This window comes from Ranitomeya imitator, chromosome 4 (assembly GCF_032444005.1).
Source record: "Ranitomeya imitator isolate aRanImi1 chromosome 4, aRanImi1.pri, whole genome shotgun sequence".
In the NCBI taxonomy this organism is placed as follows: domain Eukaryota; kingdom Metazoa; phylum Chordata; class Amphibia; order Anura; family Dendrobatidae; genus Ranitomeya; species Ranitomeya imitator.
The window spans coordinates 657,495,981-657,512,327 of record NC_091285.1 but is presented as its reverse complement, the minus strand read 5'-3'; the positions used below and the strand labels follow the sequence as shown (position 1 = coordinate 657,512,327).

The 16,347-nt window shown below is 42.1% G+C and overlaps 1 protein-coding gene across 3 annotated transcripts in view; it reads left to right on the top strand.

Annotated features, from left to right (window-relative positions):
• Nucleotides 1-16,347, top strand: part of LOC138677145 (uncharacterized) — a 163,702-nt gene that overhangs the window by 9,597 nt on the left and 137,758 nt on the right. For 2 of the 3 annotated variants that reach the window (XM_069767048.1, XM_069767051.1), the window contains exon 2: nt 15,640-15,751. In XM_069767048.1, coding sequence (XP_069623149.1) covers nt 15,685-15,751 — 67 coding nt within the window. In that variant the 5' untranslated portion in view covers nt 15,640-15,684. The remainder of the gene's footprint in view (nt 1-15,639; nt 15,752-16,347) is intronic. The other variant, XM_069767049.1, reaches the window with a different exon arrangement.

Sequence of the window (16,347 nt, the reverse complement as noted above, 5' to 3'; positions counted from 1 at the left end):
ACGGACTGCATTAAGCAATGTGACCCTAGCCTTAGAGCGCGGTCATCTGCTGAGGTTCTCCTCCACTATTAGGGCGCGTCACCGAGTTGTAATCAAGGTTACCTGGTTAAGGGCCCAGTCAGAAGTTTTGTCGCCCCTGAACCAAAACCCTAGCTACGCCTCTGATAAGGGCATAAAAATGAAGTTTGAAATTTAAGTTTCGCGCACGCTGTCAGTGTCGGCGACGGCAGATGCCGACACTGACAGGGGGATGATAGGAGAAGGAATGCAGCGCTCCTTCTCCCATCAATGCGATCAGCTCTGCTGGCTAAATGCTGGTACAGCTGATCTTCCGATGATGGCGGGGGGCCCACTGCTGGCACCGGGCCCTCCCGCCTGCTCAGGAACCCCATAGTGGCAGAGCAGGGAGATCGATTCTCCCTGCTCTGCCGCAGTATGTAACTGTATCGGCGCACACAGAGCGCCGATACAGTTATAATAGCGTAGCTCCAGGTGGGCCCCCTCAGAGCACCGGGCCTGGGGCGCCAGCACCCTCTGCCCCCCGGTAGCTACGCTACTGGCCCTTAAATCAGAGAGTCATGTCAAACAAAATAGTTAATGATAACCAACGTCCAAATGATAAAGCTGGCACTTCTAAATACACTATAAAGAACAACAGACAACCAGACAGGTAGCCAAAACGAAGAGATCCAGAATACAGTGAATTAAAGCTTTTATTGGAAAAATTGTTAAAATGCATAAAATGCCCAAGCACCCTAACATAAAGTGGAGGGCTGGGTGTAGTACATCATTCAGTAACATCAAATGCACGGTAGTAGCTCCATAATCTCATATTGTCCGGTACACCTCTAGCTGCCTAAGCATGCCTGTAATACACAAAATACCAGTGTACAAAATCCAGACTTTATAATAATATCTACCTGCAGTCAGCACAGCGTTCCACCTCACCTGGGGGTGAGGTGGAACGCTGTGCTGACTGCAGGTAGATTTTTATACCAGGTATATGATTTTCTTGATACCTGGTATGGCTCTAGAACCTGATCTGCAAGGTCCACACCCCCATATATCTGTTGTAGTCAATGACTGACACAGGTTTTGGAGTAGTGGATTCCTGCTGGTCTGCAGTGTCCCTTGTGGCATCTGTGTGGATCCAGCTCAGGATAAAAATATCTTTTTTATCCTTATACTTAAGGACAAGCAGCTCTCCATTGCCTAAAGCCCCTGACTGCCCCTTTTGGAACTTTTTGTTGACCAACGATTGTGGAAACCCCTGATGGTTTTTGCGAATGGTCCCACAAGCCCCTATGTTATATTCAACCTGACTTTTAAATAGGGTTATGCTGGTGTAGTAATTGTCAACATTCAGATTGCAGCCTTTTTGGAGTTATCAGCTCCCAAATGATTTTTCCAGATGTCCCCAGATAAGTAGAGCATCCTGGTGGATTTAGTTGGCTATCTTTCCCCTCATAAATGCGAAAAAGCTGATGTGTATCCTGTTGAACTTTCACACATTTTATAGAGCTTTATTCTGAACCTTGCCCTCTTAGAAGGAATAAATTGCTTGAGGTGCAGTCTTCATTTGCATTTTACAAGGGACTCATCAAAGGTTATGTTTTCTGTTGGGGTGTAGAGCTTTAAGAACTTTTTTGTCAAGTCTTTGATAATGGGTCTGATTTTGAATAATCAAGAATGGCATTCAAATTAGGGATGAATGGAGTAGCCGAATCTGAAGCCTCCTGTCTGGTAAATGCTACATCAAGAGGCAAAGCCCGTTGGACATTGGTGTGCGCCAATTCACGAGCACTAGGGACAGCGCTAGTACTGGGCATTGTTCCCCGAGTTGAAGACATTTCTCCAAAAGTGCTATTTGCCCTTCTTGTTGTACTGGTCCTTGTATGTGAGGATGGACCATAATTACTGCTCACTTCTGAGCTATCACTGTCGCTGCTACTAAAGCCCATGAAATCCACATTGCCATCTGACACTGCCCTTTCTTCACTGTCAGAACATAAAAGTGCAAAAGCCTCCTCTGCACTATAATACTGATGGGTCATTTTATTCGTTTTTATTTTTTTGTTCCAGAAATAGAAAACTCTGACGTGTCGTGACTGACGCGACTGAATTATTGGGGAGACAATTGAGAAAAGCCTAATTCTTTAGCTTTACCCTAACTTTAGAATAAACCCTATCCCTAACTTTAACCTAACAGTAACTCTAACCCTAAGGCTATGTGCACACGTTCAGAATTTCTTGCAGAAATTTCCTGAGAAAAACTTTAAATTTTCTGCAAGAAATCTGCATGCGCTTTTTGCTTGTTTTTTGCGCATTTTTACCGCGTTTTGGTGCGTTTTTTTGTGTGTGGATTTTTCCGGACATTTCCCTATGCATTATATAGTGGGAAATCCGCAAAAAATCCGCAAAATTAATGAACATGCTGCGTTTTTGACCGCGGTGCACAGAAATTGCGAAATTCATTCTAAATGATGGGATGCATAATGTATGCTCTTTTTTTTTGCAGTTTTAAAACCTTTTTTATAGCGAAAAAAAGCGAAAAAAATGCAAAAAATCAGCAACGTGTGCACACAGCCTAATAGTAACCGTAACAGTAACTCTAACTTTAGCCTACCAGTAACCCTAACTTTAGCCTAACAGTAACCCTAACTTTAGCCTAACAGTAACCCTAACTTTAGCCTAACAGTAACCTTAACTCTAACACTAACCCTAACAATTGCACTAAACCCTAACTTGCCTTACCTGTCTTTTTAACTTTATAGCAAGAGCGCTGACTGACACAGATGTTGCCAGCAGCACTCATAACACTGATTCTCCTCAAATCTCTCACTGACAGGAAATCTGAGGGGAAAGTTCATTGCTACAACAAACTTTGCTAGCGATTTGTCTCATTGGCTGCTGTGATGCTGACGTCATCAGAACCTGAACCAATCAGGTCTTGATGAGGTTGGGGGTCACAGGAAGCAAAGCCCTGCTAGCACCGACGTTGGTCTACCATCGGCGGTCAGGAAGCGATTAACAGTGCCAAACTGACAATGCCTGTAGTTTACTTAGTAAAATCCTGCTGACAGGTTCGCTTTAAAACTGCATTTAGCATAAAAAAATGCTATGATACATTTCCTTCAACTGCCCCCACTAAATTAACATATAACTCAATGGCTAAATGAATAAATGATAGATGGTGGCAAGTGTTCATTATGCCAAGGCAGAAACATAATTATTCTACAGCTTTTACTGTAATAACAAGAAACTGATGGCGTCACTGTGACTGCGCATCTTACACTGTACAATTTGTCTAATAATTCTTCCTAAGAAATTTACCATCTGAGCTGTAAATGGCCACATTGGAGGAATAGTTGTGCAGAACTGGGCCCTGATAAGGGCCATCGAGCATGATAACAATACATAGATCTATCTGTGCTTGTTTGTCTGCATTGTATCAGTAGGATATTGCTTGTTTTTTGGAAAAAAATTCTAGGGTTGGGCTCTTGTGTGGTTCTCCTTAATTAAATGAGATACTCGCAGAACAAACAGCACAACTGCAGATACAGAGGCGCATAAAACTTTTTTTTTTACTATCACTCTAAAATGAATAATGTATTTAAAAGGTAACTAAACTTTGTAATTGATTTTACTTTTCTATCAGGTCTGTGCTTTCTACTGAATTGGTACCTTCACACTAAACGATATCGCTAGCGATCCGTGACGTTGCAGCGTCCTGGATAGCGATATCGTTCAGTTTGACAGGCGGCAGCGATCAGGATCCTGCTGTGATGTCGTTGGTCGGGGCTAGAAGGCCAGAACTTTATTTCGTCGCTGGATCTCCCGCTGACATCGCTGAGTCGGCGTGTGTGATACCGATTCAGCGATGTCTTCACTGGTAACCAGGGTAAACATCGGGTTACTAAGCGCAGGGCCGCGCTTAGTAACCCGATGTTTACCCTGGTTACCATCCTAAAAGTAAAAAAAACAAACGCTTCATACTTACCTTCCGCTGTCTGTCCCCGGCGCCCTGCTTTCCTGCACTCACTGTGAGCACAGCGGCCGGAAAGCAGAGCGGTGACGTCACCGCTCTGCTTTCCGGCCGCTGTGGTCACAGCCAGTACAGAGAAGCAGAGCGCCAGGGACAGACAGGGGAAGGTAAGTATGTAGTGTTTGTTTTTTTTACTCTTAGGATGGTAACCAGGGTAAACATCGGGTTACTAAGCGCGGCCCTGCGCTTAGTAACCCGATGTTTACCCTGATTACCGGCATCGTTGGTCGCTGGAGAGCTGTCTGTGTGACAGCTCTCCAGCGACCAAACAGCGACGCTGCAGCGATCCGGATCGTTGTCTGGATCGCTGCAGCGTCGCTTAGTGTGAAGGTACCTTATGTGTACTCTGGTCTGTGTTTGGTTTGCTCCTGTCTACTGAGCCGAGGGGGATCTATTGCCTGACTGAGGGGGAAGTCAACAATCAGACCCCCACCGATCTACAGTCAATTCAACTACCTGCAATGTATGAAAAATCAAGTAGAAAATGTAGTTACTCTGTCTGCAGATGAGCGTATGAGAAAGGCCAGCGTCACTCTTACGTGTGCAATGCGAGAAACTCGTGCAAGTCTCTCGCATCAATACCCCCCACTGCCGCCGGCACTCGGGACCGGAGCATGCGGTTGCATAGAAATACATGCAGCTGAGCGCTCTGGTCCCGAATGCTGGCGGCTGTGCCGGGTATTGATGCGAGAGACTTGCACGAGTTTCTCGCATTGCACATGCAAGAGTGACACCAGCCAAATCGTCTGAGTTTGATCCAGAAAACTCGATCGATTGTTTTTTTTTTCTAATTTTCATCTGCTTTTATCCATGTGTCCATATTTTACATCCATGTGACGTCCAGATGTGATCCATTTTCATTCCAATACATTAAAAAATGTACATGATCAAATGCTATTTCCTGGGTTTATAATAGAAATGTATCGGCAAAAAAACATTGCCACTCGCATTTTCCCTGTGGAATCCTTTTTTTTTACGCACTCCTAGACTTGAATGGGTGAGACTCATAAGAACGTAGTACAGGCTGCATTTTTTTTTTTTATAGACAGTCGAATCAAGATTTTGTTTTTCATCTGAACAGCCCTATTGAATAACATAGATCAGCGTGCTGTCCATGTGGTCTCCGATCAAAAATCAGATAGCAAAAAAATGATTTATACCCTTGTCTGCATGAACCCCAACAGTTCTACTTCCCGGCAGGTCAGGCATCAGTCTCTCACACAGTGTATTCCCTAGGCCAGGGCCTTGCTTTTTCTAACCTTGATGCTGGTCTCAAGGGCATCTTCTTCCATTGACCTACTTTCCATTTCTCATTTGACCTGTTTCCAAATGACTTTCCTCTTTCATAGTTTCCTGCATTTCCAAGATTTGGCTTTGAATGGCTCTATCCTACTCATCTACTCACTACCGTCAAGTACAGTTGTAGCTTGTACGATAGGGGTGAGCCATTCATTTGAAATTCTAATTCAAAATCTCCAGCAATCCTTATTCCCAAAGATTCAATTTGCAGTTCATCACAAGTGCTCCAATTGTCGAGAAAAGTGGTGTATAAAGGTACCGTCACACATAACGATATCGTTAATTATATCGTTGCTTTTTGTGATGTAGCAACGATATCGTTAACGAAATCGTTATGTGTGACAGCGACCAACGATCAGGCCCCTGCTGGGAGATAGTTGGTCGCTGGGGAAAGTCCAGGACTTTATTTTGTCGCTGGATCTCCCGCTGACATCGCTGAATCGGAGTGTGTGACGCCGATTCAGCGATGTCTTCACTGGTAACCAGGGTAAACATCGGGTTACTAAGCGCAGGGCCGCACTTAGTAACCCGATGTTTACCTTGGTTACCATTGTAAATGTAAAAAAAACAAACACTACATACTTACATTCCAGTGTCTGGTCACGTCCCTCGCCTTCAGCTTCCCGCACTGACTGAGCGCCGGCCGTAAAGCACAGCGGTGACATCATTGTATCCAATCCCTTCAAGCTACTTAATGCAAAATAGCCTAAGTAATGTCACAGTGACCTCTGCATACATGACTATGGGGGAAAACAGATGGTAGATTTTTTCACTGCTGTGCTGTCACATACTGTCTGTACAGTTTCTTCAGTGTTTTGTGGCTTTCTTGCGCTATCTCTTTTGCTGCGCTCTGAAATGTGACTTCCTCTCATTATCCAGATTCACTACAAATGGCTGCTGCATTCCCCATCTCGGCTTTTATATGAGCTACGATCTTCTCTCATGAATGGCTGTGCTATTCCTTGTGATAAGATGGCTGCAACTCATTTTAAGAAAAGCCACCCAGTTGTACTTGTAAGTTGTGTTTTTTATTTATAGGTGTTGGTTTAACATCGGGTTTAGGACATTACTTCATTCATCTGCTATTTTGATGGCTAGGTCAAGTACTACTTTAGAAATACTTCAACGTCCCCCGGAGAGATGGTTTGCTTGTAAACAGCAGAGAACAAGGAACAAGACCAAAAATGGTATAAAACTTGTTTATTTCTGTAGTTCTAATCTCGACAGGACTGAATGGTGATTCAAGGGTTAAAATTGTTCAGGAAATTAAGTTTACAATCTGAGAAACTTTCTTAATAGGGAAGCCCCACATGACATTAGCAAGTTCCCTTTTATAGTATTAAATCTTATGACATTTTATTCTGGGAAATGATGCTTTGAGACATAGCGAATGTTCAGTCGTTATGAGTCAATGTCCCGCTGTACCGCCTAAAAATATCAGTGCTGCCACCTATAGGCTGAAAAACATACTCATCAATTTCAGAACAGTACATTGCGTATTTGGGGCAGATTTGTCAGCAACATATCTGCGTTTCACCCGTACCCATGTTCTATACAGATTTTGCCGTGGATTTTATTTTCAACATATAGATGAGATTTGTTGATCATCTGCTCAGGTGTTACTATAAGTTTTATGTATTATGCTGCTAATTTTCAACACTAAAATCTAAACAGAAAATTAGTACCAAATATGCAATATACAGTCATGGACAAAAATTTTGAGAATGAGACAAATATTAATTTTTCCAAAGTCTACTGCTTCATTTTTTCTAATGGCAATTTGCATATAATCCTGAATGTCAGAGTGATCAGCTTAACAGCAATTACTGTACTTGCAAAGTCAATATTTGCCCAGAAAATGAACTTTAACCCCCAAAACACATTTCAACATCATTGCAGTCCTGCCTTAAAAGGAGCAGCTAACATCGTTTTAGTGATTGATCCATTAACACAGGTGTGGGTGTTGATGAGGACAGGGCTGGCGATCAATCAGTCATGATTAAGTAAGAATGACATCACTGGACACTTTAAAAGGAGGCTGGTGCTTGGTATCATTGTTTCTCTTCAGTTAACCATGGTTATCTCTAAAGAAACACGTGCAGCCATCATTGCACTGCACAAAAATGGCCTAACAGGGAAGAGTATCGCAGCTGCAAAGATTGCACCTCAGTCAACAATCTATCGCATCATCAAGAACTTCAAGGAGAGAGCTTCCATTGTTGTCAAAAAGGCTCCAGGGCGCCCAAGAAAGACCAGCAAGCGCCAGGACCGTATCTTAAAACTGTTTCAGCTGCGGGAACGGACTACCAGCAGTGCCGAGCTTGCTCAGGAATGGCAGCAGGCTGGTGTGAGTGCTTCTGCACGCACTGTGAGACGGAGACTCTTTGAGCAAGGCCTGGTTTCAAGGAGGGCAGCAAAGAAGCCACTTCTCTCCAGAAAAAACATCAGGGACCGACTGATATTCTGCAAAAGGTACAGGGAGTGGACTGCTGAGGACTGGGGCAAAGTCATTTTCTCTGATGAATCCCCTTTTCGATTGTTTGGGACATCTGGAAAACAGCTTATTCGGAGAAGAAGAGGTGAGCGCTACCACCAGTCTTGTCTCATGCCAACTGTAAAGCATTCATGTGTGGGGTTGCTTCTCAGCCAAGGGAATCGGCTCACTCAGTCTTACCTAAAAACACAGCCATGAATAAAGAATGGTACCACAATGTCCTCCAAGAGCAACTTCTCCCAACCGTCCAAAAGCAGTTTGGTGCCCAACAATGCTTTTTCCAGCATGATGGAGCACCTTGTCATAAAGCAAAGGTGATAACTAAATGGCTCATGGAACAAAACATAGAGATTTTGGGTCCATGGCCTGGAAACTCCCCAGATCTTAATCCCATTGAGAACTTGTGGTCAATCATCAAGAGACGGGTGGACAAACAAAAACCAACAAATTCTGGCAAAATGCAAGCATTGATTATGCAAGAATGGACTTCTATCAGTCAGGATTTGGTCCAGAAGTTGATTGAGAGCATGCCAGGGAGAATTGCAGAGGTCTTGAAGAAGAAGGGTCAACACTGCAAATATTGACTTGCTGCATTAACTCATTCTAACTGTCAATATAACCTATTGGTACTCATAATATGATTGCAATTATGTTTCTGTATGTGATATAAACATCAGACAAACACTAATAAAAACCAGAGGGCAGCAGATCATGTGAAAATATGATTTTGGTGTCATTCTCAAAAATTTTGGCCATGACTGTATGGACCGACCACACTGATACCGTCACAAGTCAATTCACAGTTCAGTGGAAGAACTCCAAAATTAACACACAGATCTCTATCAGCTCACTGAGGATGTGCTGCTGGGTGTGCAGAAAAGCCCCCCTGAGGATTAGCCCCACTGTCATTGAATAGGGCAAGTCCGTAAGAAAATAAGGAAATTGCTGCAGATGATTTTTCCACAGTGGAGCTAAAAATCCAATGAGGTAATTTTATTATTATGCCTGGAATCCAGTGACTTTTTTTGTGATTTAAAAAAAAAACATTTTAAAATTCCTCAGTTTTTTAGACTGCTGCAATAAAAACGCCATGCTGATAATCAGAGCTTATACTCAACAGGAGAAAGAGAGAGAAAGAAAGAAAGAACTCCACTGACGTGAAGACCTTACACTCTACAGGATAGAGAGGACCCCGCTGACCATAAGAGCTTACACTCTACAAGAGTGAGAGAGAGGGGACCCTGCTGAGGATAAGTGTTTAAACTCTACAGAGAGAGAGAAGACCCCAGTGACAATGATAGCTTACACTCTACAAGACAGAGAGAGAAGAACCTACTGACCATAAGAGCTTACAGTCTACAGAAGAGAGACACAGAGGACCCCGCTGACCATAAGAGATTACACTCTACAAGAGTGAGAGAGAGAATAACCTACTGACCATAAGAGCTTACAGTCTACAGAAGAGAGACCAAGAGGACCCCACTGACCATAAGAGCTTACACTCTACAAGAGAGAGAGAGAACCTACTGACCATAAGAGCTTACAGTCTACAGAAGAGAGACCAAGAGGACCCCACTGACCATAAGAGCTTACACTTTACAAGAGAGAGAGAGAAGAACCTACTGACCATAAGAGCTTACAGTCTACAGAAGAGAGACCAAGAGGACCCCGCTGACCATAAGAGATTACACTCTACAAGAGTGAGAGAGAAGAACCTACTGACCATAAGAGCTTACATTCTACAGAAGAGAGACAAAGAGGACCCCACTGACCATAAGAGTTTACACTCTACAAGAGTGAGAGAGAAGACCCCACCAACAATGATAGCTTACACTCTACAAGACAGAGAGAGAGAAGAACGAGAAGAACCTACTGACCATAAGAGCTTGCATTCTACAGAAGAGAGACAAAGAGGACCCCACTGACCATAAGAGCTTACATTTTACAGAAGAGCGAGAGAGAGGACCCCACTGATAATAAGAGTTTACACTCTACAGGAGAGAGAGGACCCGCTGACTATAAAAGTTTACATTCTACAGGATTGAAAGGTCACTACTGATCACAAGAGCTTACTTGTCCATTCACTTGGACAGAACAACTTGTCCATTCACTCGGGAGATGGAAAATGATTCTGCCATAAAACTGTGCTCCACTGGGAACCATTGATCTGTGATGACCCAGGTACTGACCACCACTGTACAAGATGTGATAATCCACTAAAAGTCATCTTGCGCGGCAATGCAAAATGATGTTAGCTTGCTCTGTGATGCTTCAGGAGTGTGGAAAATGGTGCTTGGTAAGTTTTTTTTTGTGAACGGCAAATGGAATCTCAAAGCGTTCAAATTCAGAGGACACCACGAATTTCTGGAAATTCAATTCAAAATGTATTTTCAGCCAATTGATCTGCTCATCCCTAGTCTTAAGGTTTGCATAACTCATAAATATTCAGATCCTATAGATTAAAAAAAGTGATAATTCATCAATTTCTTCCTGTTCAGAAATGAAGGTCCAGAAGGAGCAGAAATTACCAGCTATGGAGTGCCATAAAAGCTGAATAAGATGAGGTTCAGCACCAAATTACAAAACCACTCCTCAATCACCGATTTTTTTCACTTTAGTCTGTGTTCAGATTGAGGTTAATAAAATAAAGATTCCTATCATGGAGTTGCTGACATGTATACATGCTAGGGCACTACAGCAGATACATCTCAGGAGCTAGTAGGAACAGCAGGAACAGATTACTTGTGGATTTCGCGTTCAGCGCACACCTTCCTCAATCATTCATGCACACAATCCTATACTGCTTAAGTCTAAAAAGGGTCAATTGTAAAGATGATCACATCTATCAAAATCTAATTTGGGCAGATTTTCTTGAATCAGAATGGAATTTGACCAAATAAAATTAAGTATCGATCGAATCCGCCCTGAAAAGATATTTATTTGCCTACCAACCCCACAGCATAATACATAGATGACCGAGATGTGGCTAAAAAATAAAATCCTCCACCTGCCCTGTTGCTGAAGAATCATGACCAGTTTTACACTGTCTTCAGATTGGTCTTCTCTTTGTTTTTTGGATTTGTCTCCTCTTTGTCTTCACATCAGTCTTTTAGTCTTGGTCATCCGGCACAGGCAAGTGCTAACGTGGTCACATAGCGCACGTCATTGATGTCAATATTGTGAATTATTAGATCTCATGTAATCAAGCGGTGCATAAGTCCTGGCCGCTATTTTGCTGCATTAGTGCAGTTCCCGGTGGTGCACCTAGTATGTGTATGCGCACGCTCCCCTGTTCTTATACTAAATGCTGTTGCTGAAAGGTATTTAGTATAATGCATTACATCTGCAAGATGGCTCCCAGCCAATAGCTGGAAGGCATCTTGTATAAAAGACTATCTCTCTTCTAGGGAGTTGCCGAGCAATATAGTGAATCATTAGTTAGTAAGGTGTACTACTATTGAGTTGTGAGGTCCCCTGCTCCTGGTGTGGCCAGAACCTGAACGTTATCCTGTTTCCTATTAGCCCTGTATAGTTGGTCCTTGTTCCTGTGTCTGCTCCGGCAGTGTCCATACCCAGAAACTGCATTGGTGATACCTGAACTATTTCCTGAGACCAGTTTGTCTAATCTGTCCCTGCGGCTGTCCTATAGGCACAGTATGAACCTGTTCCTGCGGCCGTCCCATCTTCTATCCTGAGACTGTACAATTTGAACCAGTCCCTGGGCCGTCCTGTCAGCACAGTCTGAACCTGTCTTAGTGGCCGTTCTGCCATGTATAGGAATCTTAGTAAATGGCTAGACCCTTGGGGTCATCTGCTACTGCTGGACTTTGCCCTGGAGTGGCATCTTGCAGCTACCTGCCGCACAAGCCTGACCTCACCACTCTAGGCTCCAGTGATTACCAAGGTAGCTGCTTAGTCATGCTCCTCCAGGGTAAGTCCGGTCTATGGCACAGAGGCTTCGAACCACATGCGCCACCATTGATCGTAACAGTAGGTAGTCTGAAATTATACGTACCATTGTCTAAAAATCATTGGCATGAGGTCTAGCACTTTACTTCTTGTCAGGGAACCTTTATAAAAAAACTAGTTTGTTTGGCTATTAAGGCATGTCAGGAACTTGTCAGATTGGTGACCAATGGTTTGAGTCCTTCATATTTGTGCAGAAATATGGACTAATTGTGTAGCTGTACAAGAATATTTAGTGTCAGATGAAAACTGTAAGGAAAAGTAATTATTCCTTGCCCTTTAATATATCCTTGTAATAAGGAAATGTTTTCTAGGTCATTTTATAATGTCCTAGTTATCATAAACTGCGACGCTTGTACAAACACCAAGCCAAAAATATGTCAGCATTTATTTGGGACCGCCACTTAGTCCCGGGTGATTGATTCTTCTAGGAAATTATATGTTTATGTGAATTATGAGAGGGCTTAGAGGTGAAAATTTACAAGTTCATCTCAGTTTAGCTGATATGCAAGTATTGAGAGCAATTAATGAAGTGTGGAAGGACAAAGCTAAAATAATATTACTTTCCGAGATACTTTCCTTGTTAGAGCTTTTCTTGTTTGACCCCAGACACTGGACTCTTTCGCTCGGGTATTTCCTTCTAAAACTGTGTTGACCTAACTGGTACTAATGGCAAAATTAATATTGCCAGAATTTCTCACAATAACATATGGAATGATGTAACTAAACACCTTTAGATGCCAGAACAAATGTGGTCCAACAACTCCCCTGTGCTTGATCACCCAAAGTTGAAGTGGTTTTACAAAGTTTCAATGTTATACCCTAGGAATAGGATAGGGGATAACTTACTGATCCCTGGGAACTTGACTATTGAGACCTCCAGCAATCTCAAGATCGGAGCTCTGCAGCCCGTCCGAATGGAGCAGAGGTTGAGCATGCCCTCCTTTGCTTCACTCATTCTTTATGGGACTGATGGACATAGAGGAGCGATTTACTTGGGAATCTGCGGTAGTCCTGTAGATAGGGAATGGAGAGGAGGTTCTCATGCTTGATCTTTACACTGTTCAAAATGAACTCTACAGATTCCAGTCCTCTGGGTTGCTGGGGCTTGATCAGCAACCAAACACCTATGATATGAGTTACTTATGATCAATGTATAAATCATTTAACCCCTTTCTGACCTCGGACGGGATAGTACGTCCGAGGTCAGATCCCCTGCTTTGATGCAGGGCTCCGCGGTGAGCCCGCATCAAAGCCGGGACATGTCAGCTGTTTTGAACAGCTGACATGTGCCCGTAATAGGCGCGGGCAGAATTGCGATCTGCCCGCACCTATTAACTAGTTAAATGCCGCTGTCAAACGCAATGCCGGCATTTAACTACCGCTTTCCGGGCGGCCGGAAATGATGTCATCGCCGACCCCCGTCACATGTTCGGGGGTCGGCGATGCGTCAGGATGGTAACCATAGAGGTCCTAGAGACCTCTATGGTTACTGATCACCGGTGGTTGTGAGCGCCCCCCTGTGGTCGGCACTCACAGCACATCTGCAATTCTGCTACATAGCAGCGATCAGCAGATCGCTGCTATGTAGCAGAGGCGATCGAGTTGTGCCTGCTTCTAGCCTCCCATGGAGGCTATTGAAGCATGGCAAAAGTAAAAAAAAAAAGTTAAAAAAAATGTGAAAAAAATAAAAAAAAATATAAAAGTTTAAATCACCCCCCTTTCGCCCCAATCAAAATAAATCAATAAAAAAAAAATCAAATCTACACATATTTGGTATCGCCGCACTCAGAATCGCCCGATCTATCAATTAAAAAAAGCATTAACCTGATCGCTAAACGGCGTAGTGAGAAAAAAATTCGAAACGCCAGAAATACGTTTTTTATGTCGCCGCGACATTGCATTAAAATACAATAACGGGCGATCAAAAGAACGTATCTGCACCAAAATGCTATCATTAAAAACGTCATCTCGGCACGCAAAAAATAAGCCCTCAACCGACCCAGGATCACGAAAAATGGAGACGCTACGAGTATCGGAAAATGGCGCAATTTTTTATTTTTTTTAGCAAAGTTTGGAATTTTCTTTTTCACCACTTAGATAAAAAATAACCTAGTCATGTTAGGTGTCTATGAACTCGTACTGACCTGGAGAATCATAATGGCAGGTCAGTTTTAGCATTTCGTGAACCTAGCAAAAAAGCCAAACAAAAAACAAGTGTGGGATTGCACTTTTTTTGCAATTTCACCGCACTTGGAATTTTTTTCCCGTTTTCTAGTACACGACATGGTAAAACCAATGATGTCGTTGAAAATTACAACTCGTCCCTCAAAAAATAAGCCCTCACATGGCCAAATTGACGGAAAAATAAAAAAGTTATAGCTCTGGGAAGGAGGGGAGTGAAAAACGAACACGGAAAAACGAAAAATCCCAAGGTCATGAAGGGGTTAAATATGATCCTAATGTCAGATGTACGCTACTGTTATACTTAGTTTTTCTTCATTGGACTCCTCTTTGGAGTAACAGCCAGGGGACTCTCCTGTCCTCACAGGCCAAAAAAAGACCTTCTCAAGCATTTCCTGACAGCGATTAGAACAATTATATAATGACACTGGAAATCCACAAAAATGCCTTCCTTAGGTGAATGGGTGGAAGAGCTTAACACCTTGATATATTCCAGCACCAATGGACGTGTTGGGAATCAGAGAAAAGAACAATATGACAACTTGGAACTTGGTTGTCATATTTAAGTCAAAGTTCTATGGCCGATTTGATCCCTCCTACAGATATACTTAACTAATAATATGCTTATATCTAACAATATTCTTATTTAATTATTTATACATACATATTTGTATATGTAATTTTTTATTTCTTTCTCCCCTCTTTTCCCCTCCTTCCCCTTCTTTCTTCCTTCTCTTCTCCTCCTCTGTTTCCTGCATCCTAGCTATATACATCAATATTTGGCTTATGTACTAGAATAGACCATTAACATTTTAATAGGCTGACCATATTTACAGTCAACATGCTAAAATTACAATATTTACTTCTTTGTCACTACAAATCAGAACTGGAATGTCTTGTTTCTGACTGGTTTCTGATGTTAAACTTAAAAAGAAACATTTAAAGTAAAAAAAAAGCAGTGTGAAAGGGAAACGGACACAGATCTGTGTTGCAGCTGGATTGACAGCTACACTGCTCAGTACTGGTGTTTCTGAATATGTGCTACATGGAGACAGGAGAGCAAGAATCCTTCATGTCTATGTATGCTATGTATAGTCCTACTCTGCCCCTATTAATTTCTATGTATACTTACTTACACATATTGTGATGAACTACATGAGACAGGTACCATCCCGATTGGTGTTCACCTTGTCGTGTTGAGATGACTTTTACGTTTTTTTATCAAAACAATGTTAACGAAGTACCCTATGTTATCTACATGTACTATTGCTATTTATTTTCTTACTACAGGGTATTTATCTTAGGTTCTTAGACTCAATTTTTTTAGGTTTTGGTTTGTGTGGAGCACATCATAGTACCTGATCTTAACCCACCAGCCCATACACAACACAAAATGAGTGTTAGAGCCTACCAAGGCAGGAAACAGATTAAAGATACAGGATTTGTGTTAGGCTTGTTCCTCAAGTGCACATCATATTCTATACTTTGCAGTTTACCAAACCATCTAGAAGAAATAGAAGAAGACGAAGCTTCATGAAGCAAGGGATCCATTCAAAATTTTGGTTCTGGCCTCTCATCTAGTAGTATCTCCTGATGTATACTGTATCTGAGTGTCTTTCTGAAAGTCTTTTTCAACTTTACTATATTGCAGATCTCACGGGTGATATTGAAAGCAATTTGTACATTTTCCGAGAATATGACGAAAAGCGTTATCTTGTGTTGTGTGACCTGTTGCCTTCTATCTGCATTTCCCAGAAGTAAAGGTTTGAATTTTTCATTTTTAGTAATTGTAACAATACAATGTCATCTTATGAACAAAATGTGACCGCTGAATTGAATTTCTAGTGTGTAGATAACAGACATGTTCAGCTAATGAGAAGTTCCTGTACTAATTGCATTTCCCGATTTTCTCCGAAGATCCTTTCATTGCACCTTCCCGAGAAAGAGTATCGGTCATGGCCAACTTCAAACCCTTAATAGAATTAAGAGATGGACAACTTGTTGTGGAGCTTCCCCCTGAAATCTGTCTTTCAATACAGTCAAGAAGTGTTTAGACTTCCAAAAAACCAACTCTTGTCTTTAGCTTCAGATCCTGAGAATATTTTCGTTATCAGATTCCTTTTATTCCTTAAGATCTACAAGAGGTTTTAGATTTTTTTTTTTCTGGAGGTTTCAGGCTTTTTTTTTTATTATGAGCAGAGAATCTGAAGCTGTGTTTAGTAACGGTGGAAAGCAAGGTAGGGGTAAGACTAAAATATAGCTTTAAACAATCCTTTAAAAAAAAAGACCCTTAAGGTACCTTCACACATAACGATATCGTTAACGATATCGTTGCTTTTTGTGACGTAACAACGATATC